The sequence below is a fragment of the Vombatus ursinus genome, unplaced genomic scaffold (genome assembly GCF_900497805.2).
Source record: "Vombatus ursinus unplaced genomic scaffold, bare-nosed wombat genome assembly UNPS02014791.1, whole genome shotgun sequence".
NCBI lineage: Eukaryota > Metazoa > Chordata > Mammalia > Diprotodontia > Vombatidae > Vombatus > Vombatus ursinus.
This window is the reverse complement of record NW_020954569.1, coordinates 74059850-74084722: the sequence shown is the minus strand read 5'-3', so window position 1 is coordinate 74084722 and position 24873 is coordinate 74059850. Positions and strand designations below refer to the sequence as shown.

The 24873-nt window shown below is 38.0% G+C and overlaps 1 protein-coding gene across 7 annotated transcripts in view; it reads right to left on the bottom strand.

The window, feature by feature from the left end:
• Window positions 1–6441: 6441 nt before the first annotated feature.
• The window catches only part of RAB27B (RAB27B, member RAS oncogene family), a 203701-nt gene continuing 185269 nt past the window's right edge, over window positions 6442–24873 (bottom strand). For all 7 annotated transcript variants that reach the window (XM_027869120.1, XM_027869118.1, XM_027869121.1 and 4 more), the window contains 5 exons: window positions 23533–23704; window positions 19861–19946; window positions 13026–13129; window positions 7963–8086; window positions 6442–6943 (listed from right to left, as the gene is read on the bottom strand). In XM_027869120.1, coding sequence (XP_027724921.1) covers window positions 6754–6943; window positions 7963–8086; window positions 13026–13129; window positions 19861–19946; window positions 23533–23704 — 676 coding nt within the window. In that variant the 3' untranslated portion in view covers window positions 6442–6753. The remainder of the gene's footprint in view (window positions 6944–7962; window positions 8087–13025; window positions 13130–19860; window positions 19947–23532; window positions 23705–24873) is intronic.

Genomic DNA, 24873 nt, shown 5'->3' with positions numbered 1-24873 from the left:
CCCTGAATCCCAGGCTTCTTTCAAGACTCAAGTCAATCTCTACCTTATGCAAGGAGCTTTTTCTTCCCTCTAAATTTGCTTTGTATCTGTTCTGTATGTATCCGGTGTGTGGGTGTGTATGTGTGTGTGTGTGTGTGAATATTATCTAATTAGAATCTAAGTACCTCAAAAGGACTTTTCTTATTTGGGGGGGGGGATCCCAGGAGTTTGGCATGTCCCAAGAATGTCCCATCACTAATGGGATGAAGTTGCATTTTTATCTTTTCTCATTAACCCCCTTATCCCTCTCATCTATTGCCAACTTAAACACTGGGATACACTTTTCCCAGGTACACAACACAACTGGTAAAAATGCATTTTTATTTGAAAAGTGCAGAAACAATCACAGGATACATTCCTTGACCATATTATTCAAACCCAGACACCAATGATTCATTGGACAATTTTTTTTAAGCCATAGGAACTTTGGTACAACAAAATGATAACATGACAGTGTCAGGCACCACAGTCTACTGAGGGGCATATAGAGAGAAAATACAATGTTAAAAGGTTTAAATTACATTCATAGTGCTAATATAAGACATCTATAGACCTGTGAAGACTGATGTAAAACAAGAAAACTGCACAAGATAACTCAACATTAGGGAAGCCATTATCTAAGGGTAAATTTGGGAAACAGCAAACACTTGACTATTACGGTCAAAACAATGGTTATCTTTAAAAACATGACTAGAATAGGACAAATTAGTTTCCATAAATAATTGCAGATACAGCCAGAATCTCTTACATTGATATGTTCACAAAAAAGCCCTATTATACAGTGATGAGTTTTACCACGTTGGCATATACTTTTAAGGTAATGCAATTGGCAGCCTCAAAGGAAGTACACAAGGAAATAAAAGATGAAGGAGAGCTCATCTCTTATTTTGCTGTACTTGAAAAGAAGTATACACAGATCAAATGAGGAGGCCCAAGGTACACGAGTACTAAGGTTTCCATTAAGGTGATTTTATTTTCCTTATCCGGCCACTTTTCCCATGTTTGTGGTTGAACTCATGGCTATTGTCCTTTGCCACTTCAGAGTCTGGAAGACTTGGGTCCAAGTCCCACTTCTGACCCATACTGGCTATGTGACCCAGTTAACACTGGGTGTCTTAAAGTCCAAATGCCCTAGGCAACTAGAAATTGCAAAACAATTGATGATCTACATTGGTGGAGGGAATTTCTACCCTGGCAGTTTCCTACACCTGTGAAATCACAGGTATACATACATGATAGCAGAGATGGCCTGGATTGTTCTTAGCATGCAAAAGAGCCTTTTAAAAATAGCATAACTGAAGAGGAAGCTTAAACACATTGTTTTGCCACCCAGATAAACAGCTTTTTGCCTTAGCTAACATCAATTAATGACAACAGCCACTCTGTAAACTAAACTAAATCAATCATTAAGAATGGAAATCTCAGTTCATGTTCAATCTATTCTTGCGACATTAGAATACATGGGGGTGGTGGGTCATTGCCAATGTGTTCAGCTGAGTAAAGGAAATCAGAGACAGCTAGCGCTAGATTGACCCTTGGGGTCACCTAACCATTTTTCATTTAAGGAAACAGGCCTACAGAGAGATGATCTGCTAAAAGACCAGCAAGTTAGTGGCAGGGAAGGTCTCCAACTTGTCCAATCCCCTCTTTACTGAACTATTCTGCCTGAGAAGCAAAATTTAAAAGATCCTACCAAAGTGTTACTTCTTTGGAAATTTCTTCTAAAAATGTCATTGTTAGGGGCAGCTAGGTGGCACAGTGGATAGAGCACCGGCCCTGAAGTCAGGAGGACCTGAGTTCAAATCCAGCCTCAGACCAAACACTTGACACTTATTAGCTGTGTGACCCTGGGCAAGTCACTTAACCCTGATTGCCTAAAAAAAAAAAATCACCTAAAAATGTCATTGTTAGAGTCATCCTGTTATTCAGTCTCACAGCTCCAAAATTGAATTTTATGACCTCTTCTTCAAATAGGAAAGTGGAAAAATACCTCTAGCTTTGAACATGAACTTCACTGAAAAAGGTCTTTGGGATGCTATTCCTTAAGTCCCTCAAGAGCATTATTGAAAAGAAAAACATCATTCACACAGAATAAAGGAAATATTCTCCAAATATAGCCAACTGCAAACCCAGTAGTGAAATACCTCTTTTGTTTGTATATCCAACCCTCCCCACCTCCATCCCCACCCCCTGCATTAAATGATTTTCTGGGGGAGAAAAGTGATTGATAAATATTTTCCATATATCTCTTACAAAATAGCTCCCTGCCAATGTCTTTTATTCTACATAGAATCAGTCCTTTAAACATAACTCTTTTTATCCCCTAAACACACGTAACTTTAACAAAATGTTTCTTTACTTACCTCTGGCTACACAAATATAATCCCAAATTTGGTTGTCTTTTGGTATCCAAAAAGAATCCTTAGTCAGTAAGATTAATAAAAGGCTGCTCAGCTAACGTCTCTCTTCAGGCTGTCATACTAGATCATTGTTTTCATGGCTTCATTAAACATCTGGGCACCTTTTAGCTCAGCAAACAATGCTCTCCACTCAGTGCTCAGTGTTCAAACCATGCCTAAGCATTCTTCTGTTCTCCCTGCCTCAAATATGCTCAAATCACCTTTTAAAAAATCCAAGAAAGAAATAAAATTCTTGATGTATTCCAAAATGATCTCTTTAGATATTATAGATTTCCTTGGAAATGGAAAAGCTTTACTAAGACATGCAATCTAGATTTTTAAAAATATTTGACTCTATTAATAGTCTAAAGGGCACTGGTAGTTAAAAGTGAAAAATCATTATCTCGATGGATAAATCCAATACTCAAATCTTCCTGGGTCAGGGAGACAAAGTTTCTCCCTAGACCGTGTTTGTATCTTGTGTTTTATACCACATCTCTCTCTCCAAAATGCTTTGTGGATATGATATGTCTTAGATCTCATACCTTCTATGTGAGATTCATAAGGATCAAGAGGGAGTCCTGCCTACTTAAGTAACCAGAGACAAAGAGAAGTTAGCTGTCCTTCATGATCACACAGCATGCTGGGGAGCAGAGCCCATGCCCCTTGATCACTGGTTAAATGAAGCACTCATTACATAATTTTATCCCATGAATTTCCTGGGGTTTCTTTGTGGAACTTAACTTTTTTTTAAAAATGACAACGTGTTTCAAGGTCTGACCAGGTAAATTGGTCAAGGGAATTTTAAGTGCAGAGACACTTTTGGCTAAGTTTTCAAATCAACTTTATTCAGAATTTAAAAATACTCCTTGATTCACAGAAAAATATCAAGTCGTTCCCCATAGCTGGCTTTTCTTCCTCCTTGCAAAGATCAAAAATAAGAATTTTCTCTATGGAGTGGTTATCCCAAACCTCACCTAAAGCATTCCAAATGGATACTTTGGCAATACAAGACAATGTTCTTAGTTGGATGACAAAATCATAGCCACTAAAACACAGAAATTCAACTAACACAGCCCTTCTGGTCAGGTTGTGATGAATTTATTCAGAGTTAATGTCCTCACTCAAACACTTTTGAAAACACTGATCTTTATTTTTGTTTGTTTGTTTGTTTTGGCAGTAGGAGATAGCCAACACCTTAGCATGGCATGAAAGCAGGCTAATTAGATTGCTGACTGTCTGCAAAGTCCTCTGAATAATTTTATTTGGATACTGACTATCCAGAGCCCTGCATGGTAAGGAAAGCATTCTGGAGTTCTGGCTGGTAATCCACAAAGGTTTACCATCCCCAAACTGGAAAAAAGAGAATTTGTAATCCAACTCTGCTCAACCTATTTTCACCAAAGGGCTTGCCATTTGAAGGATAAACCTGAACTTTAATTATGGTAAATACATTTGACTAATGGGAACATTAGCAAAGAAATGAAGATTGGCAATTTCAGTGAGCTGGATTTATGACAGGTGGACTTCAGTTGGAGTTATTGTCAAGAGTTCTGTAGCCCTGTAAGAAACTCCAAGAGAGGCTGCCAATCTATACAATATTACCACAAATATACCATGTGGCTAAAGCCAATTTTGGTCACAGAGATATCTGAGGCACCAGGTAAGAGCAATGTAAACATCAAACCAGTGCAGATTCCCAACAGAGATGATTTCTACACTGGAAAAAGAGCTTTACATACATTTTGGACAATTCCAACAATATAATATAATCTAACCAGAGGCATTGAGGGAAAAAAAAACAACCAAACAAAAAAAAACATTGCCTTGGTGACTAAGAAACACTGGCTGGCTAGAATTTTAAAGGGGAAGGAATTTCATGTTGGTTTATTTTCCCCCAAACACAGGGTTTATTTTTTCTTAAAGCAGAGCTGTCTAAATTCTTCAAAATAGTGTCTCTCTAGGAAAAAAAAGTCTATCATCTACTGGTGCCAAAATAATGTGAAGAAGGAGCTCTGGACTTTATCTTGGAGGGACAGAACTGGCAATCAGAAGTGTACCCAGACTCTGCATGTGCGTGCATGTGTGTGTGTGTGTGTGTGTGTGTGTGTGTGTGCCAAAGAGGATGTTACAAACAGAAGGTGAAACTATAGTTTAAATTACTTAATTAAATTAAGTAAACTATGACGGTAATTAAATTACCGTCACAGTTTGGCCCTTTCCAAAGACTGTCCACACTACAGCCATCTACCCATGTCCCTCCCACCTCAAGTCTGGGTCCAATAGCTTTGTTGGTATGTTGATCCTTTACTTCATTCCCAAATTATCAGAGAATAGTTCTTTGGCATGAAGAGCCGCAAAACTTAAGAGGTCATATAGGGACTATGAATAAAAATAGACATAAAGTCATCTAATTGAACACACAATCTTTTTGGACCCTATAAAAGCTGACAATTATCTATCAGAGTAATGCAGGGGCAAAAAGTGGAAAAACTGGAGATTTCAGGCATAAGAGATAGAAGGAAATGGGAATGGCCAGAGAAGACACTGTTCGTGGGATGGGGAAAACTATGTTTTTATCTGAACAAATGAAGAAGATAATCATTAACATTTCTCCCACTTCTATGGTCGTAGATATCAGTTAATGGTTTTCAAAAAGTATCTACTCTGAAGGAAAGGGGAAAAAAAGTTAAGGATCTTTATCTCTATTAAATAAAGTAAAATATTCATCAGGCACCTAATTCATAGTTAAGAGTGACTAGAACATTGTGTAAAGAATGAGGTTCCATGGGAAAGTTTTTATATGTTTATTTATCAAGACCTTATAATATCATTGCTGTGGATCAAATATGATAATAGCTTAGCCATAATGATAAACCAGTCCCTGTGAAATACACTGTTGGGATGAACTTACCTAAATAAATTTCATTCTCTCCTCCCCAAATGTGTCTCCATACTTTGCATTTTCCTCGAAATAGGTAAAAATAAAAATATGTATTGAACCATATCATGATTTGATCTTCATAGTCTTCCTGAAGATCTGCAAATTCAGAAGGAACCCAAGCAAAGATCCTTTGTTTTCAGTAGTTCTAGATCAATTGAGTTGGAATGGCATTTTTGACAAAAAGAACCGGGTGGCAGAAAAGTGTGGTTCAGGATGTCTGTGACTTTCCTAATCCTCTACAATTAATTATCACTTTTTACTTTTAAAGAAAACAAAATATTTCACTGAGGTTCATTCTACAAAGAAGAGATGAAAAGCCCAATAGTCTCATAGATGACTTCTTTGAGAATGAAACTTAATTATAACATTCCAAGAAGGAGAAACTCCATGTGTCTGAGTGACATTTAGTGGAAAAAGTAAAATGTGTTGCTGAGTGAACACTATACTGCCTCACGACCTTTCACAGGAAATGGAAGCCCCTGGAATTCTCAATGTCACCCCCAATGGTAACATCAGCTTCAACTTGGACATGCATGAAGTCTGGTTAAATTGCTCTCCCAGAAAACTACACCTTATACGTCTCGTTTCTGTACTAGCTAATGTCAACCTTCCATGCTCTTTTTTGGGTTGGTTGTTTTGCCTATATGTCATCTTATCTAATCTTGTTATCTTCTACTTGCCATTTACTAGGAACACAGAAATGACATTATCACACAATTTTCTGAATTTAATCAAAAGCTAGATATTTATCCTCCCATTCACCTTATCAGTAATTTAATAGGGCAAGCTACATACTGTGTGCCTAAAATAAGGTCATTTTTAATGAACTCCAGAGAATTTGTCACTCGCAGATTTTCTTCAGCTAATACATTATTACCAATGCAAACACAAAAGTATGAATCATTAGTCTCCATATGAGTGAAAATAATCTAAGAAAAGCCCTTTTTCATATTCTTTCTCAGTAATCAATTTATCATTCCCCTCTCTTCCCCACTCATATGCAACAAGTGATTTCCTTTCTTTCTGATTTTAGGCTCCCTCCCACTTTTCATTTACTTATTGGAGGATTTCAATGCTTCTGTAAAATTAAAAAAAAACACAACAAAACAACAACTGAAAGAATCGACTGAATGTCCCTAATGGAGAGATTGTGTTGGGAAAGCTCAGACTCAGACCTGTCAGGCCTTATAGCTCATAGTCCAGTCCACTGAATACTGATGATCACGGTGGTGTTTAAAAATTCATTCCCTGGAAGAAAATAAAATAAAATGTATCTGTGCAAGGCTCACTCATCAATTATGTGGCTTGTCAGCCATTTTCTGATCAACTATTTGGGTGAGGTTCTTGATTATCAGTTTAAAAAGGTGAAGTCTAGCAAGAACATTTTTTTTCAGCTGGTTTCTCCCCATCAAGCTTCCCTGAATTTCCTCCATTGGCCGCATCGGGGACTTGTGACTTCTCCACGCACTGCTCCATGCGCTTCATTATTAAGTCCAGAAGTGTGTCCACGGGTTTCTCGATGTTCTGCCCTGTTGCTGCACTTGTTTCAAAATAGGGAATGCTGGCAGTGACAATAACAGACAACAAATACTCGTGAGAGGAGGGGGAAAATGTCATTATAAGCTGCCAAACAGGTACTACAAAGCCATATAACTTTTAAAAAAGACTCAGAAAAAGTTAAAAAATACTGATAGATCTCCTTGCCTGGTGGGTTGGGAAATACCACCTTGGTTTCCCACAGGAAGAGACAAGGACCACAACAATTGTACAGTTGCTACCACCTTTCTTTTTTTAAACAAGTCAAATGATGTTAAAACTGTAGGTGAGAGCTAATAACTAACTTTCATATAGCACATAAAGGTTTGCAAAGTGCTTTTACATATTTTATCTCATTTGGTCCTCAGAATTAGCCCTTTGAGGTAGGCACTATTAATACTCCTATTTTACAATTGAAGAAGTTGAGGCTAACATGTTAAGTGGTTTGCCGTAGGTCATATTGCTACTGTTTGTGGCAAGATTTGAACTCGGGTCCTCCCAACTCTAAGTCTAACACTTTATCTACCACGCCACCCAGCTGCCTCAAAGATCATTCAGTCCAGCCCTATCATTTTACAGATGAGGAAACTGAGAGCAGGAGGGGTATTAACTTGTCCAAGTGGTGGAGACAAGATACAAATTGAAGCCTAATAATCCCCAATCCAGAGCTTATTGAATTTTATCTGTTCTAAGAAGCATTCAGACCGGGTAAGTATGAGGATATTCATATTCATCGAGTTTTCTTCCTATAGCCTTTAATTGCCAGCCACACCAAATCCATCCATCAAACAAAACCCCAATGGCACAAAAAGGTATCTTTGATATTGGAGAATAAGCTGATTCAGGGCAGGGCTGGGCCTGACTTTTGTTTGTATCTGTTCCCTGGAGCTCCTCCAGAAGTCTTACAATCATGGAGGGTCCCTTTTCATACACACCACTGCTGAGTATTGATTCATGTGTCATGAATCTCATGGAAGAGCCCTAGTATAGGTTCTTATGCCACAGCCAGCAGAGTGGGATGAATTTTAGCAATAACTAACTTACCCATATTTGTCTGCAAGATCTCGGGCTTGCCGTTCATTGACTTCCCTCTGGTCTGAAAGATCTGCTTTGTTGCCAATTAATACTATATCTGGATTTTCACAATAAGCATTAGCTTGCAGTTGGCCTTGGAAAGAAAGAAGAGCAAATCAACATCAGTCACATGTGACTGCTCATTCTCCCTGTGCTTAATCAAAATAATAACCCCCAACATACATAAATGTGTGAGGAAGTACACACACACACACATGCACACACACACACATAAACATGTACACTCACACATACGAGCACACACACATAGTCTGTCCTATTTCCGTTTGGAGCTGGGTATAGTATGGCTTTCATACTTCCCATAAAAGCATAGAGGGAAACAAACTTAGAGATCAGATTGTAAGCTCCTTAAGGGTAGGACTATCTTTTGCCTCTTTTTGTATCCCCAGTGCTGCACAGTGGCTGGCACATAATAGGCACTTAATAAATGTTTATTGATTGATTGGTCAATTCACGTCAGAGTTGAAGCAAGAGGACTAAAATTTTTCATTATCTCTACACATTTGAAAAGTTTCATCTCTCCCAGAGGCCATGGTGATGGAGATAAGAAGCAGATTTCCTTAGGACCACTAAAAAAGTTTCAGAGCCTACTTTGTAACCAAAGAGTGAGTTTTAACAAGGAGAAAAATATTTCTTTCTTCTCCTCAGGAGTCATTAATTAAAAATGATTTCTGATGGTATTTCCCTGGAATTTTTTGACTACTTTCCTATGGTAAATTTAAGGTATATAAAGTATTATTTATCCAAACCGAAAAAGTAGTCTGAGTTATGATAATTCAGAGAAAGAACTGATAAATATAAGTATGTTTAGAATGGTTTTACACATATACATATTTGTGTCTAATGGTAACCTTCTTTGGGACAGGGTGAAGGGGAAAAAAAGAAAGAAAAGTTATATGATAACTTTATTATATATTTAAAAGGAATAGCAAGTAGTACATAATAGATTTCATGTTTCACGTACAATCATCTTTTTTTCTATTTTATATGTTATGGAAATGCTGGTTTTACTTCTTAAGTTCAGAATAACATAAATAAAATTTAAGAAAAAAACAACAAAGGATTATCAAAGTGGGTATTGTGGAGGAATGGGAAAAAAACCCCACCAGATTTTGAGTTAGATGATAAGTTCAAATACTATCTCTGCCATTGAGCAAGTCATTTCACTTCCTGGGTCTGTATCCTCAACTGAAAAATGAGTAAGTTGGACCTCTGAGGTTACTTCCAGCTCCAAAACTATGATTCTATTCTAAAGCCAGAGGAAAAATAAGTAGATAAGCTACAATACATTAACCTTAACTTTAGACTAATTTGCTTGGCCCAAGGGCACAAAACTGAAAGCAATGGATAAAAGTATCAGTGGTATATTACAGCTCAATATTAGAATATTAGGAATATTAGGAAATTTATTAGGAATTAGGAAAATGTCCTAACAATTTGAACTTTCAGAAAGTGGAATGAGCTGCTTTGTAAAGGTATTGAGTTGCCCATCCCTAGAAGTCTTCAAGTGGAAGCTGGGTGACCACTTCACAGGGATGATGTTGAACAGGAAATTCCTGTTCCGATACAGTTTGAACTAGATGGCCTCTAGATTAAAAGCTCATAGATTTAGAGCTGAGAAGAACCTTTCAGGCCATTACATCTAACCTCATCATTTTACAGATGAGTAACTTGTAAAAGGCTGCTAAGTGGCTTAGTGGATAGAGTGCTGGGCCTAGAGTCAGGAGGACCTAAATTCAAATCCAGACTCAGACACTTACTAGCTGTGTGATTCGGGTCAAGTCACTTAACTTCTATTTGCCTTTACCCACTTTAAGAGGAAATGGCTAACTACTTCAATATCTTTGTCAAGAAAAACCTTATAGATGGTATTGGTGTGATATGTTCCACAGAGTCAAAATAGTTGGATACAACTGAACAAAAACAAATCTGAGGCCCTGAGAATTTAAGTGACTTGCCTAAGGTCACACAATATTAAATGATAAAGGCAGAATCTGAACTCAGATCTTTTGTCTTCAGATGCCTCTTGTGTCCGTTTTTCCCATTTTTCCACTGTATCACGTGGCTACTCAATGTTACTTTCAGTTTAGAGATGGTATAATATGAAATGGGATTACCAAAACATTGTACCTAATGATCTTAGAAAAATGCACATTCTCCCTAGAGGTCTGAATATGGGAGACATTCATCTATGCTCAAAGAGGATGGACTACCATCTTAACTCCTAATCCTAGAAGTCAAGACAATTAACTGCCTTCAAATGATAGAAGAAGGAGAATAATAAAAGAAAATTGGTGCAAATCATATATCTGAAAGAAAAAGTCTGACTTTTCTGCTTTTGGCCTTTGGTTGCATTCATATTAATGAGCACATATAGAATCCAGAATTCCAACTTTCTTCCATCATGTAGAAAATATGCTTTTTTATAGAAAGGCTTACAGAAAGGGATGCAAAGTAAAGTGAGCAGAGTCAGGCAAACAATATATATAATAACTGCAATAATGTAAATAGAATAATAATTGTAAAACAATTAAAACTGAATGTTGTGAAATATAAAAACCAAGGTTGGCCCCAAAATAGAGATTTGAGAAGACATCTCCTCCAGTTCATTTGCAGATGTCAGTATCCATGGGTGTAGGACATTGTATGTAATGTCAGATTTTTCAATGTGGGATCAATTTTGCTGAATTTTTTTCTCTTTTTCCTCTCTTTTTAAAAATTCTTTGTTATAAAGAATGGTTCTCTAGGAGAGGAAATGGGGAAATTTAGGTAATGTAAAAACAAAATATATTAGTAAAATTTATTTTAAAAAGAAAATTTTTATAGGAAAATGGCGCAATGATGACAATAATGTTTAACCACTGAAGTATGCAAGCTTTTGCATGGAGGCTCTGGCCTTGTGAACTAAAAACTTCTCTACTGATAATCTCAAATGCATTTGAAATATTTTTATCCCAGTCTTCAGAAAGAAAAATTGTCCAAATGTTGTTCTCATGAAACATTCTGTGTAACCCATTCCTCAAGTCATTCCTTTGCCATTATCCTAAATTCTTAATGCATTCAAGCAATCATGAAGCCTGGGGAGTAATTTTTTCATACATGATTCTTTCACATTTAGTCACCTGTTCAATAGAATAGGCTTAGCTCTCCATTTGCTTGCTTACACACACACACACACACACACACACACACACACACACACACACACCCAGTAATGATTCTTCTCATAAAGTGAGAGGTATCTCTTGAGCTCTGCCGCAAGCCCATTTAACCAAGGAGTACATGTAAATTTCAGGTGTAAGTGTTCCCACTCAGTATATACCCAGCTTCTTTCTCCCATGCCTTCTCCGTGCCAGCTCAATTAGTTTAAAGAGGCACTCGAGGGCACACTAAAGAAATGGAATTAATGGCTTTTCAAATGAGATAACTAGTCTCATAAGTACATTTGATGGCAATGCCAGAAATGTTTCTCTCTGAGAGGTCAAAAGAACAAAGCCAATTTCACTGCCAGACAATACAGCACCACTACAAAGACAAGCATCTTGCATGACCAGGGATGGTGATGTAAAACAGACTAAACTGTTAACTAACCACATCCAACTTTACTTATCACTACCTGGTTCAATCAAATCAAACCAATAAGTGTTTACTAAGCACCTACTATGTGCCTAACACCTTGCTAGATGCTAGGCATACAAAGACAAAGGTGAAACATTCCCTGCCCTCAAGTAGCTTACATTCTATTGGGGAAACAACATACACACATATAAATAAATAGAAAATACATACAAAGTAAATACAAATTAATAGGGGACAGGGGAAGGACAAGCAGCTGGAGTGATGAGGAAAGACTTCATGTAAAGAATAAAAAGTGGTGCTTGAGCTGAATTTTTCAGGAATCCAGGGATTCTGGGAGGCAGAGGTAAGGAGGGACTAAGCATGGGGATAGGAATAGGCAGAGAAGGTGGAATATTATGTGGGAAGAACAGGAAGACAGTCTGGATTAAGAGAAATGTGCATGGGGAGATTCTTACGTCATAAGTCTGGAAAGGAAGGCTGGACCCAGATGGCAAAGAGCTTAAAATGACACAACAGAGTATGAAGGTGGTTATAGAAAGCACTGGAAACCACTGGAATTTTTTAAGCAGAAGAGTGACACGGTCAGCCGTGTGCTTTAGGAATATCACCATGGTAACTATCTAGAGGTCAGATTGGGAGAGGCAGGAAGCTGGATACAAGAGGCTAATAAGGAAGCTATTGCAATACCTCAGCTGAGAGGTAATCAGACTTGAACTAGAGTGGTTGTGGTCTGAGGGGAGAAAAGGGTATGGAGATGAGAGAGGCTTATGGGCAGAAATAGCCAGACTTGGCAACAGATTGGATACGTGGGGTAGAGAGAATGAGAAATCAAAGATGACGCCAAAAGTGTGGGGACCCTGGAAGGATGGTGAAACCCTTGACAGAAATAGAGACGTTCAGAAAGGGGAGGTGAACTTTGAGGGAAAGCTAATGGGTTATGTTTTGGATATGTTGACTCGAGAGGTCTATATCTAGTTGAACAATGTCTGATAAGCAGCTGATGGCTAGCAGTAGATATATAGATCTGTGGATCATCTGTATAGAGATAATGATTAAGTCCATTGGAGCTGACAAGATTACTGAGAGAGTAGAGATGAAAGAACCCAGGACAAAGCCTCATGGTTATGAGGTAGGCCATGGATAATGACCCAATGAAATGGACAGGAGTGACCAGACAGATAGGATTAACATGAGAGAGTGGTGTCAAAAATTCTCAGAGAAGAAGGAAGATCCAAGAAGAGGGAATAGTAAAAAAAAAAAAAAAAAAGGATGAAGGCTGAGAAAAGTCACTGGGTTTGGCAATCAAAACTCCATCTTGAAAACATATCTGCATTCTAGAAGCAATGTAGCAAAATCCAGGCAAACCATTAAAATATGCAAAAACATAAGTTAGGTTCTAGAGCGGTGCAGGCAAGCTACTTGGTCTGACTTACTCATCCAATTTCTGACATTTAAGAAGCTCTGTTGACTGGTGAGGTCAAACATTAATAAGAAGCCCATAGCATCTCTGAAAAATGCTGTGGTGAGACTTCGAAATCTGCCAAGAAAACACAGTGAAAGAATATTAATAACAGTAATAGAGTCACTGAAGCAACAGTAACAATAGCTCGCCCTTAAGTAGTCTTTAACAATTTATATAAAGCACCTTACTGCCCAACAACCCTTCAAGAGAGGCCAGGTAGGTGTTCATTTTACCAATAAGTTCAGATTGGCATGAGCTCTTCTGACGAATGTTTCTACTTTGCCACAGGGTTGCTCCTATGCCTTCTCTCACTTTTGAAATTACTGTCCATTACTTACCACTGCAGAGAATTCCACAGGACTACAGATGGGACACAAGAAGAGATTACCCAAGGGTTTGCAATTGTTTCAAGTGTGGAGGAAATTGTCATCAAGATGGAAAACCTTGAAGTTTTTTATAAGAAGGAGTTTAAATTTGATTTTGATTACTTCCTTTGCTCTGGGTTACCTCCACACTAACTATACCCATCTCTTGTGTGCTTGGTGACGTGTTGTTCTGAAATCTTACCATTCACTAGGTGTCTCTTGAACCTTTGTCTTGTAGGAGGTGGGAAAGTCTAGTGGGGAAAGCTTCAAATCAGGAGACTTGGGTTTGGATTCTAACTTTAACGCTTTTATGGCTATGAAACTATAAGCAAGTCACTCAAACCCTCAGCCTCAATTTCCTCATCTGTAACATGGGGATAATAAAACTTGCACTAATTGGTTGCTTTATAGAGTTGTGAAGAATGCTTGTCGCAAATCTTAAAGTGTTATAGAAATGGGAGTAGTTACTAGTTACAATGATTCTTGTTATGTTTCTAACTAAATTGTAAGGAACAAGAAGGTAGAAACATATTAAATACACACATATACACCCATATATGTTCCACAGTAGTAGCAGAGTAACACAAAGTAGGCATATGATAAAAATCTTTGTTGAATGATTGACAGAACGAAGGAATGAATGAATGAGAATTTGACCATGAGCTCCAAGTAAGGCAAAGAGTGTTGGAACAAGGAAGGGAAATTATTTGTCAAAATAGAAGAAAAGAGAGGCAAAGGGCATAAAGACAAAGGTGGCAGATACAAAGTCTTACACAACAAATTATTGCATCAAGTTAAAAATTACATTTTTAACATGAGGGCACGAAAATGGAGAAATATTCGAATGATTTTTATTTGCAAATGAAGATTTCCATTGTCATAGATTAAAAAAGAAAAATTCTCTGGCAGACATAACAGAGGGAAAGGCTTTTTTCCCCCACCATCCTGGTGCAAAATCATCTAAATTTGACTTATGCACTAGAATATCTTGGATCTCAGAACTGTCCAGCAAATATTATTCTAAGTGTTTTTCACTGACCACTGCTTTGGTAGTTAAGGCATAGTGCCTGGCACATAGTAGATACCTAATAAATGTTTATTGACTGGCAAAATAACTGATTTAATTACCCTACTGGCTTGAATTAGTTGGAAGGCTGGGGGTGGTGGTGAATCTGGTATGATTACCCTCCATGGAGATAAAGAAAGCATATCCCAGAGATTCACCATCACTCAACTTGCATCACCAAGTAAGATTAGGCCTTGTTTTCCTTAGATTTACTTGAAAGGTATGACTTTTCCTGTAAGGGCAATGTGTTTTTCTTTTTCTTTCTTTTTCTTTTTTTTTTTTTGTGTGTGAGGCAATTAGGCTTAAAGTGATTTGCCCAGAGTCACGCAGCCAGTAAGTGTTATGTGTCTGAAGCCTGATTTGAACTCAGGTCCTCCTGACTCCAGAGCCGGTGCTCTATCCATTGTGCCACCTAGCTGCCCTTGCAACATATTTTTCAATGACATAATAACATAGAAATTATCGTGGTGTATACCATAGGTATAGCAGTTGGATTATGTGACACTATAGGCCTTGCTTAGCTAGCCTACAAACATACCACATATAAAACTGGCAGAAGAATTCTCAACAGAAGAATGACTTATGATAATTAAGACTGCCCTGTTTTCACCCTGCCTTGCCTCCTAAAGCAGCAATTATTAAGATACAAGATGGACCATCTCTTCCACTTGGCTGGGCCAAAATAGAAAACACCATTACATTGTGGGGATAGCATTTTCCTATTTTTCATAATATCCAAAAAATATGTGGTCTGTGATAACAAAACTGACATATGAAGATTGTTAGAGTAATAACTTCAAAGGGAACATAACTATGATGAAAGCTATAAAGAGCTCACAGTTTAAGAAAAAAAAAAATCCCAGCACCTTTCCTGACATTTACAGGCCTAACTATGAGTATTTTGGATCCATTTTAAAAACTGAATCATTTATAACATCAAAACTCTGAGGATAGGGCAGAGAGGGAAGGAGAAAAATATGTGTCTATAAGATCTGGGAAACTAAGGAACATGAAAAAATAAAAAGAATCGATCTTTATCCTTACACTTCACTGAATGGTTTTATGGCAATAATTAAGAATATGCTACTACCTTGCTGACTGAGCTTTTACATCATGTTAGAATATAGATTCAGAATTGAAACAGGCCTTAGAGTTGAACTAGTCCAATTCCCTTATTTTTACAGAGAAGGAAAATAAGGCCCAAGAGAGGTCTATGTGATTTGCTCAAGGCTGAAGATTGAGTGAGCCAACATCAGAATCCATACCTTGTAAGACTCAGACTGGCCATATTCCACACAAGTATTAGCAACACAAAATACACATTTATATAGTGTACTGGATAACAATCAGCCTCCCCTCCCACATCAAAATCAATGAATAAGTAAGTATCTGAAAGCTGGCTTTGTTCAGGCACTTTGTCATGGGGGATACAAAGATGAACAATTTCAAATGAACATGTCCAAGGAGGCACTCAATATCTTCTCCACAAGAAGTCTCTTTTTTGCTAACTTTCCCATTTCTGCCAAAGGCACTACCACCCCATCCTTGCAGGCTACACAGGCTCACAACCTCAAAGTTATTTGTTGACTCTCCTGTCTCCCTCACTTCCCATATCCAATCACTTGCCAAGTCCTATTGATTCTGCCTCCACGTCTCTTGTCTCCAGCCCCTCCTCCCTATGTACACCCTACTCTCCCAGTTCATACCTCCATCACTTTCTGTCTGAACCATTGCAATAGCCTCCTGATTGATTAATTTATTTTTCTGCTTCTAGCCTTTTCTTCTCCAAATTATCCTTCACACAGCTAAAGGGGTATTGGTATGTCTACAGTACAGGGCTGGCCATGTCACGTCCGTCCCGCTATGGGAGTTTCAGTGGCTTTCTATCGTCTTTAGGATAAAACACAAACTCTTTTGTTGGATATTTAAAGCCCATCATAATCTAGTTTTACTCTATTATCATGGGGGTCTGGTATACGTGGGGCATCTAGATGGCACAGTGGATTAAGTACTAGGCCTAGAGTCAGGAAGACTAATTCTTTGTGAGTTCAAATCTGGCCTCAGACACTAGCTGTATGATCCCGAGCAAGTCGCTTAACCTTGTTTTCTCAGTCTCCCCATCTGTAAAATGAGCTGGAGAAGGAAACGACAAACCACTCCAGTATCTCTGCCAAGAAAGCCCTAAATGTGGTCATGGAGAGTTGACTGACAAACAACTTAACAACAGCAAAAACTAGTATATGTGAAGACCCCAACAATTTGCTCAGTTGATGTAACATTTCCATGTGGAGGACACTAGGGATCTTGCTTCTGGGAGAATTGTGATGATATTAAAGTAGAGATGGTAGAGCATACATAGATATTCCATAGCTTGTGGCAGTCCTCTAGACACATGGTAAAGAAGAGGCTCTTTGATTGACTTCAGGGGCTTTCAAAGAGGCCTGTCAATATCAGCTACCTCCTTTTTTGCCTCATTTTCTCTTGAGGGATCTCAGTGGAACTCCCTCACTTCTGGCATCTGGTGAGAAACCATGCAGTAAAGGGATAGGACTTAGGGCCATCTTTCATTTTTTTTTTTTCTATTCTAGGTGAAGAAGTTCTCATGTCTTACTGAGTTGTGAAGGTCATTAGGAGGATACTCTGGTGTCTTGGTGTTCCATAATCTGGGTTCTACAACAAATGCAGCATTAGAGCCCCACAGAGCAAAAAGTAATCTTTGGGACTGACCTCAGCCCGGTGGTAACTGAGACAAGGACTCATCTGGCAGATATGCCACCTTTGCATATGAACTTGGTGGGAATGATGATATATAAGAACTCAATTAAGTTTAGAGCCTAACCCCTAGAAACTGAGAGAATATAGTGAAGAGGATGCCCCTTGAGGTAGAGGTGGGGGGAGGGGACATGTTTGTACTTTGGTCTTAGCTCTATCTTGGAAATAAATATGTCCTTGTAATAACTCATCAAAGTTAAGTGGTTAAGTGGAATAGGGATACTAGTCACAAGAGCCTAACAATGGAGGAAGAGCAGTTACTGGGGGCTTGAGTGACGGCAGTAGAGAAGGAGGATACTCTAGTTGTTTGGGGTACCTAGAACACTGAGGGGAGATGTCATAGGCTGACTCTGGCAGAGAGGGCCTAAAGCATCCATTCACTTAGATGAGTTCACAGTACTCCATTCACAGGCTCTACATTGCACCTAAGCTGGCACACTTGCCGTTTCCCCTTCATGACATTCCATCCCCTGTTCCTGTTTTTTCACAGTCTATCTTCCACACTTAAAATGATCTTCCTCATCACCTCTGCCTCTTGGATTCTTTTGCTTCCTTTAAGGTCCAACTCAAATTCAACCTTCCTCACAAGGCCATTCTTGATCTACTCAGCTGCTAATTTGCTTCTCCACAAAATTTTAAAAAAATATTTACTTATTTTGTACTTATTTTCTTCTTGTCCAATAGAAAGCAAGTTCTTTACAGATAAGGAACTATTTTGTCCTTGTCTCTATATTGTCAGCACTTAGACCAATGCCTGGCAGATTATAGGGGCTTAATGAATGCTTGTTGAATTGAATTAAATTAAATAATAGCAACCTTGCCCTCAAGGATTTAGCTAGGGAGGCCAGAGAAAGGAACAGGTACAATTAAATTAAATAACCATAATGTATTTAATTCGGTAAAAGGACAACAGATGAGATGCCTTCAAGATAGAGCTAACAGAAGGGTCCTTGTCAAATCACTCAAATTGCCAAAATAGTTAAGTTCTTGGTCAAGGTATTTAGGGGCCTTAGGCAAGGGCTTCTTCCCAGGGAAAGTTGGAATGTCATTTTGCTTCTGAAAAGAACAAGGGTTCTCTTGTTCTGTGAAGCTTGAAGACTTCATGGTAATGAATGGGTGTCTTTGCTTCCCTCCATCATTCAGTTGAAGCCAAAAAACAATTGGCTTTCATGTGGAATTACAATGAATGAGTAGAATTTGGAAAGATGGAAAGAGAGAAGGGAAGGAAGCATTCTAGGAAAAGAAGGATAAAATGGGCAAAACCATGGAGAGAGAAGTGTGCACATACTTGGGGACAGCATAGATGGGGTTAATACAGATGGAAGAAAAAGTTCCTCTAAGGGATGGTGGGGAGGATGGGAGATAAGCCTGATATAGGCTTAACAGTCTTTTTCTTAAACTGTTTTTAGGCATATTTTCATCTTTACATATGTATCTTCTATTTTTCACTTCCCCTTAATTGAGCTCACCCCTACCTACTACCAAAAACCAGAGACAACTTGAAAGAAGTTATCTTCATGGAGAAGAATGCAATGATGACGCTTCAGAATTCTGCTTGCCAAATATAGGCTCACTTATTAGTCATCTTTAATTATCTAGAGAGAGGCAGCCTGTCTGTCATGATGGATAGAGAATGAGCCTTGGAGCCAGGAAGACCTGACTTCACTATCCCCATAATCCTAGGCAGGTTATTTAACCTCTCGATGCTCCAGGTGAATCTGTAAGTGGCAGAGAAGGTCTCAGTCTGCATTGGTAGAGGAGTGTCCTCACCAGTGAGTTCTCTAAGCCTCTATCTTAATTAACTAGAAATTCTTTATTTTTATATCTTAACACACCAACATGACAACTACTTCTGGTTTTGTACCTGTGGGAACTCCCTCCCACAAGGCAGGTCACAATCCACCTATAACAAGAAGAGTTGCCTCAGTTTCAGAGATAATTACATGTCTGTGTCAGAGGTGAGATGATCCCAGATATTTTTGACTCCACTATACCCCTGATGCTTCTTTTTTTATAGATACTTATTTTGTGACTCGTGAGCAAGAGCAGTGATCTGGAAGTCAAGAGGACTTGAATTTGAATCCTGCCTCATACATTTCCTAGTTATATCTAGCTAAGTCATTAGCTCGCAAGTCATTTGACCACTCAGTCTCAGTTTCCTGATCTGTAAAATGGGGATAATAATAGCACCTAAAGAGAGCTGCTCTGAGGATCAAGAGAGATAGTAAGTGTAAAGTGCTTTGCAAACCTAAAACCACTATGTACGTTTTAACTATGATTATTGCCAGTAGTTTTACTCACCGATATTAGCAATTTTCAGAAAAGGTCTTGGGTCACTAGAAACTTAAAGCTAGAAGCTAAAAAGTGCAATGTTGCCTGCAATAAAACCAGAAGATTAATGCAGGAGCCCAGGCTGTAATATCTACAGTTGTGCGATCCTGGGTAAATCACTTAACCTTTCTGAACCCCAATTTCCTCATCTATAAATGGGAATTTACCTATAGGTTGTTTGCTGTGAGTAAAGTGCTGTTTATGTTATGAAGTACTATGTAAATGTGAGCTATCACTGCTATTATTGTTATTGTTGTTATTACCATACCTACCTTTCCTGTCCAGCTGTATCCCAAAGCTGAAGATGTACCTTAAAAGCTTTTCCTGGAGATCCATTTGGTCCTTGACCATTATATACCTAAAATATACAAATATAAAAATCATCAATTCATTATTCAGCTGAAGCAGCAATAGTAGACCACTTCATCAACGTTCTCTCACTCCCACACCTTCTTTAAGTCACTCTTGTCAAAGTTCACAGAAACCCTAAATAAATATATCTTGCTTCCCAAAAATGTAAACACAATTATCTAACAATAAGTACTTAAGAATTTGCATTAAAAAATGGACTATAAATGCTAGATTTTCAAAAATCTCTAGACTTACTACCTGAGCACAATCTGTCATTATCCTCAGAAGTAAATTCTGAGTACCTTCCTCACTTGAATGTCTTTGCTTATGGCGGCTGCTGCTGAAATTGCAAAACAATATAGTAGGTATCTTATTTCTGTGATGAATTTCCATCAGGCCTTTAACGGATTCCTTTATTAACCATGATTACCATGGTCTTAAAAGAAAATATTTCATTTTAAATTGGTATCTATTTCTTTTTAATGAAATCAAGCAAAACAGAACCTTTTCTGTTTAAATAGAACTCAGGATCAAGAGTTACTGGAAAATACTTCACATGGGAAAATAGGAGAGGAAGAAGCTGTCTTCAAAGTTTCCAGGAATTGCCAAAAATAATACAATTATAAAGTGCATCCTACATGCCTAGACAAAAGATATATTAAATACCTCTTCATAATTGAGACAATTCAAGACAGGAACAAACTCATGTTTAGACCTAGGAATCTCCAGATTGCTAAGGTCTTGACCAGGATGGAATTTTTGAAGAAAAACTGAACATTAGAATGGTACTAAGACTCATAGATCTTAGTTATTTTTTAAAATTAAATTTTTTTTCAATGAACAAAATAAATTTCCTTTCCCTCCCATGGGGGAAAAAATGAAGAAAAATAAAGCCTTTGTGACCAATGTGAATAATCAAGCAAAAAAAATTCCTGAATTGGCCTAATGATTATAGATTTTAGATCTGAGAGGTACCATTAAAGGCTAACCAAGTTTAACCATATCATTTGACAGTTGAAGAAACAGAGGCAAAGAGAGGTAGGGCAAATTCCCTAGGATAACAGAGCTAATAAGGTCTGAGGGGGCATTTGAACCACAATCTTTCTGTCCCTAACACCACCGTCCTATCTAGCACACCCGACTGTATCAGGTAAGGCAATAATAGTGCACATTATCTTTGAAGAAGTATTTTATTATTATAAACTTGAATTCAACAAGTACAAACACACAAGATTGTAGAGGAAATCTCTAATTAAAAACTTAAAATTCCAAACTATTTCCTTGTTAAATAGAAAAGTAATTATTTGGTACAAATTTTAATAATTTATTTATGCTTATGTTTCTCTGCCAAATCCATCTGGGTATTTAATAAAATTTTGTTGTCTTTTGTTTTCAGTATTGTTATAATTGGTGTGTGTTCATATTTTCCATTCTTTTGGCCTTGCTTTGTATCACTTTATATAAATCTTTCCATGTTTATGTATTTTTCATGTTTCTCATTATTATGACATGATCGCAAATATTTCATTCTAATAACATACCATAAATTATTTCACTATTTGCAATCATTAGACAAATAATATAAAGTGGCAATTAATATTTTTGTGCTAGTAGGTCCTTATCTCTATATACTAATGCTTGGGATAACATCCAAGCAATTGGTCCTCTGGGACAAAGGGAATGATGAGTAAAGAGAGACAATGTTACCTGGGTACCTTAGCTTCGCTCCTTGAGTAGAGGGCTGCCCTCTGTTCGTTGCTTTGTTTCTCTTCACAAAGCTATCTCTGATGCTTTGTTTCGAGCCCACTAGGCTCTAAATAAATGTTAAGTGACTGACAATTAGAACTGGGAAGTAGCAATTGCTATTTCACCAGACCTATGCATTTGACCAGTATCTCTCCTGACCATTTTTAGTTATCAACTTTAATTTATACTATAACTAACATTTATAAAGGGAGATTCTCTTTTAAAAACAAAATGAAACAAAATGTGTTGACTGCAGATAGTGGAGTGGTTAGTGAGTGACCCTCAGTGCTATAGTACAGGGAGTCCGGTGTTCTTGCTAAGTTCTCTTTTAGAAAACGGACCTGAAGAGAGAGTGGGGACTGAAAATCGTCCAGTTTTACACATTGATGTCTTCTATCATGAGCAACAATCGCACAGCAACACAGCTGGTGCTGCTGCCTATGGCTCCTTTGACCATCAACAGTAGCTTTAATGGAAGTGAATCCAAGTAGTCCAACTTGTGTGTGTCTAACAGCAACAAAAGGCAACTAGGTGGCACAGTGGATAGATTGCTGGGCCTAAAGTCAGGAAGACTCATTTTTGTGAGTTCAAATCTGGCCTCAGATACTTCCAACTGGGAGACCCTGGGTGTGTCATGTAATTTGGTTTGCTTCAGTTTCCTCATCTGTAAAATGAGCTGCAGAAGGAAATGACAAACCAGTATCCTTGTCAAGAAAACCTCAAATGGTGTCATGAATAATTGGACGCGACTCAAAAACAAGAACAAACAGTAACACATTTATAGAAATATGACCCTTAGTAAGTCACTACCCTCTCCGGGCCTGTTTCCTCATCTCTTAAATGAGAAAGTTGGCCTTCATGGTCTTTAAGGTTCCTTTCAAATCTAAATCTATGATCCTATGAGTGTGATCACTACTATTCAATTTTACAAATCAGAAACTGAGGCTCTTAGAGGTTAAGTGCATTGCCCAAGATCTTCATCACCCAGGCCCTAAGTCTGGCCCTCTTTCCATTAGGCCAGATTTGTTAGCAGTGTGAAGGATGGATTGGACTATGGCTAAGTATCTTGCCTAAAGTCACACAAGGTAATGAATCTCAGAGATGGGATTTGAATCTGGGTCTTTGCGACTCCAGAACCAATGCTCTTTCTCTTGTACCATTCTGTCTCTTAATAAACAGATACTCATGAAGTTGTGCTTGCCTTGTCTGTACCTTTCAGGACTTAGTCATCTTTGGAAGCTTCTGGCCTTTTTGCTTAAGACAAAAGAGTTTAACTTTAGTTCTTACTGATAGAATACAATTTGACCCAAATTTAAAAAGTAAATGGATTCTAAAGGAATTCAGTTTTAAAGTGTTAGAACAACCTCTTAGGATTTCTAGAATGTGCTAATCACATGGATTTCCCGTAGTTGTGTATGATACTCTTTATATTTAAACAAACTATAGAGTGTCATTGTCAATGAGGAATGTATCCTTCCCATCCAAGGATTATTTTTTCACTAGAAGGGAATATGTAGGGTTATAGATCAAAAAGAACTGCCAAAGATTATGAGTTTCACTACAAGAAGTAAATGGATATTATTTACTGCTGTCTGTTTTGTTTTTGTTTTTTGTTTTTTGTTTTTTTTTTTGATGAGGCAATTAGGGTTAAGTGACCTGCCCGGGGTCACACAGCTAGTGAGTGTTATGTGTCTGAGGCTGAATTTGAACTCAGGGCCTCCTGACCCCAGGACTGGTGCTTTACCCACTGAGTCACCTGGCTGCCCCATGAATGTTATTTAATGAAAGCATCTCCATCTTTATATGAAAGAAGCACCTGAAGAGTACATTAAATTAAAAAAACTCACCACACGTTTTTCCCGAAAGTCTATTCCTACTGTAGTGATGAATTTGGGATTGAATTTATTGTCAGTATATCTGTAAAGGAATGTAGTCTTCCCCACCCCTGAATCTCCAAGGGCCAGGAGTTTGATTAGATAATCATAGTCACCATCAGTCATAATGCTGATCTTGGTGGACCTACAGAAGAGAAAAAAAAAAGTTGGGTTAACTTTAAATTTATTTTATTTTTACTTATGCTAAAATGCAACATCAATACAAGCATTTTCTCATATGGCCCTACGGAGAGCACAACCAACTATAATTTGTTATTGTTGTTTTTCAGTGTGTCTGAGTCTTTGTGACTCCATTTTGGGTTTTCTTGGCAAAGATACTGAAGTTGTTTGCCATTTCCTTCTCTAGCTCATTTTACAGATGAGGAAACTGAGGCAAAACAGGCTTTAGTGACTTGCCCAGGGTCACCCAGCTAGTAAGTGTCTAAGGCCAGATTTGAACTTAGGAAGATGAGTCTTCCTTACTCCAGCCTGGAACTCTGTGCACTGAGATACCTGTGTTCTATCAGGTAAGGAAATAAGTATGTGTATAGACATATCCAAAATTGATACAAGGCAATCTGGGGGCAAGAGGATACCAGCAACAGAAGGATCAGGAAAGGCCTTATTAGAAGGTAGTGTGTGAGTTAACTTAGAGATTAGGGACCTTAAAAGGTAGAGAGAAGGAAAAATATGGGGAATGCAAAGACACAAAGATAGGAAATGGAGCATCTGGTATTAGGAATAGGGAAGGGGAGCAATTTGTAACAAAGCTGGAAAAACAAGTTGAGGTAAGGCTATGAATGCTAGAAAAGTTTTTATTTAATCATTGAAGTAATAGGCCTGTCCAGACCACTGTTCAGGAAGAACCCCAGCCATTCTTCATTTCATTCACGACTCAACTTCTAGAAGTCTTCTCTTCCTGCTCTTCCTCTGACTCCAGATCCAAAATTCCTTCAGTTACAGCAGTTTTCCCAATGATTAAAACTAGGGAAGTACCTGATCTCAATCATTTATACTTTGGTGTAAATAAGCTTATGCTGATCTATTTCCTCTCATGTGGGATGTTATATTTTAATGCCTTTAACCTCTTGGGAAAGGTTTGTTTTTTATTGATGGAATTTCAGACTTGGGCGTGGAAACACTGGGGCCCTTCTTAGGCAAATTAAAATTTTTTTTCCTTCTTCTCCTCCACAACATCATTTTGTTCTAGCATCTTTCCTCATTCAACCCCTTTCAAGCTCTCCTATCTGCCTCTATCTATCTATCTATCTATCTATCTATCTATCTATCTATCTATCTATCTATCTATCTATC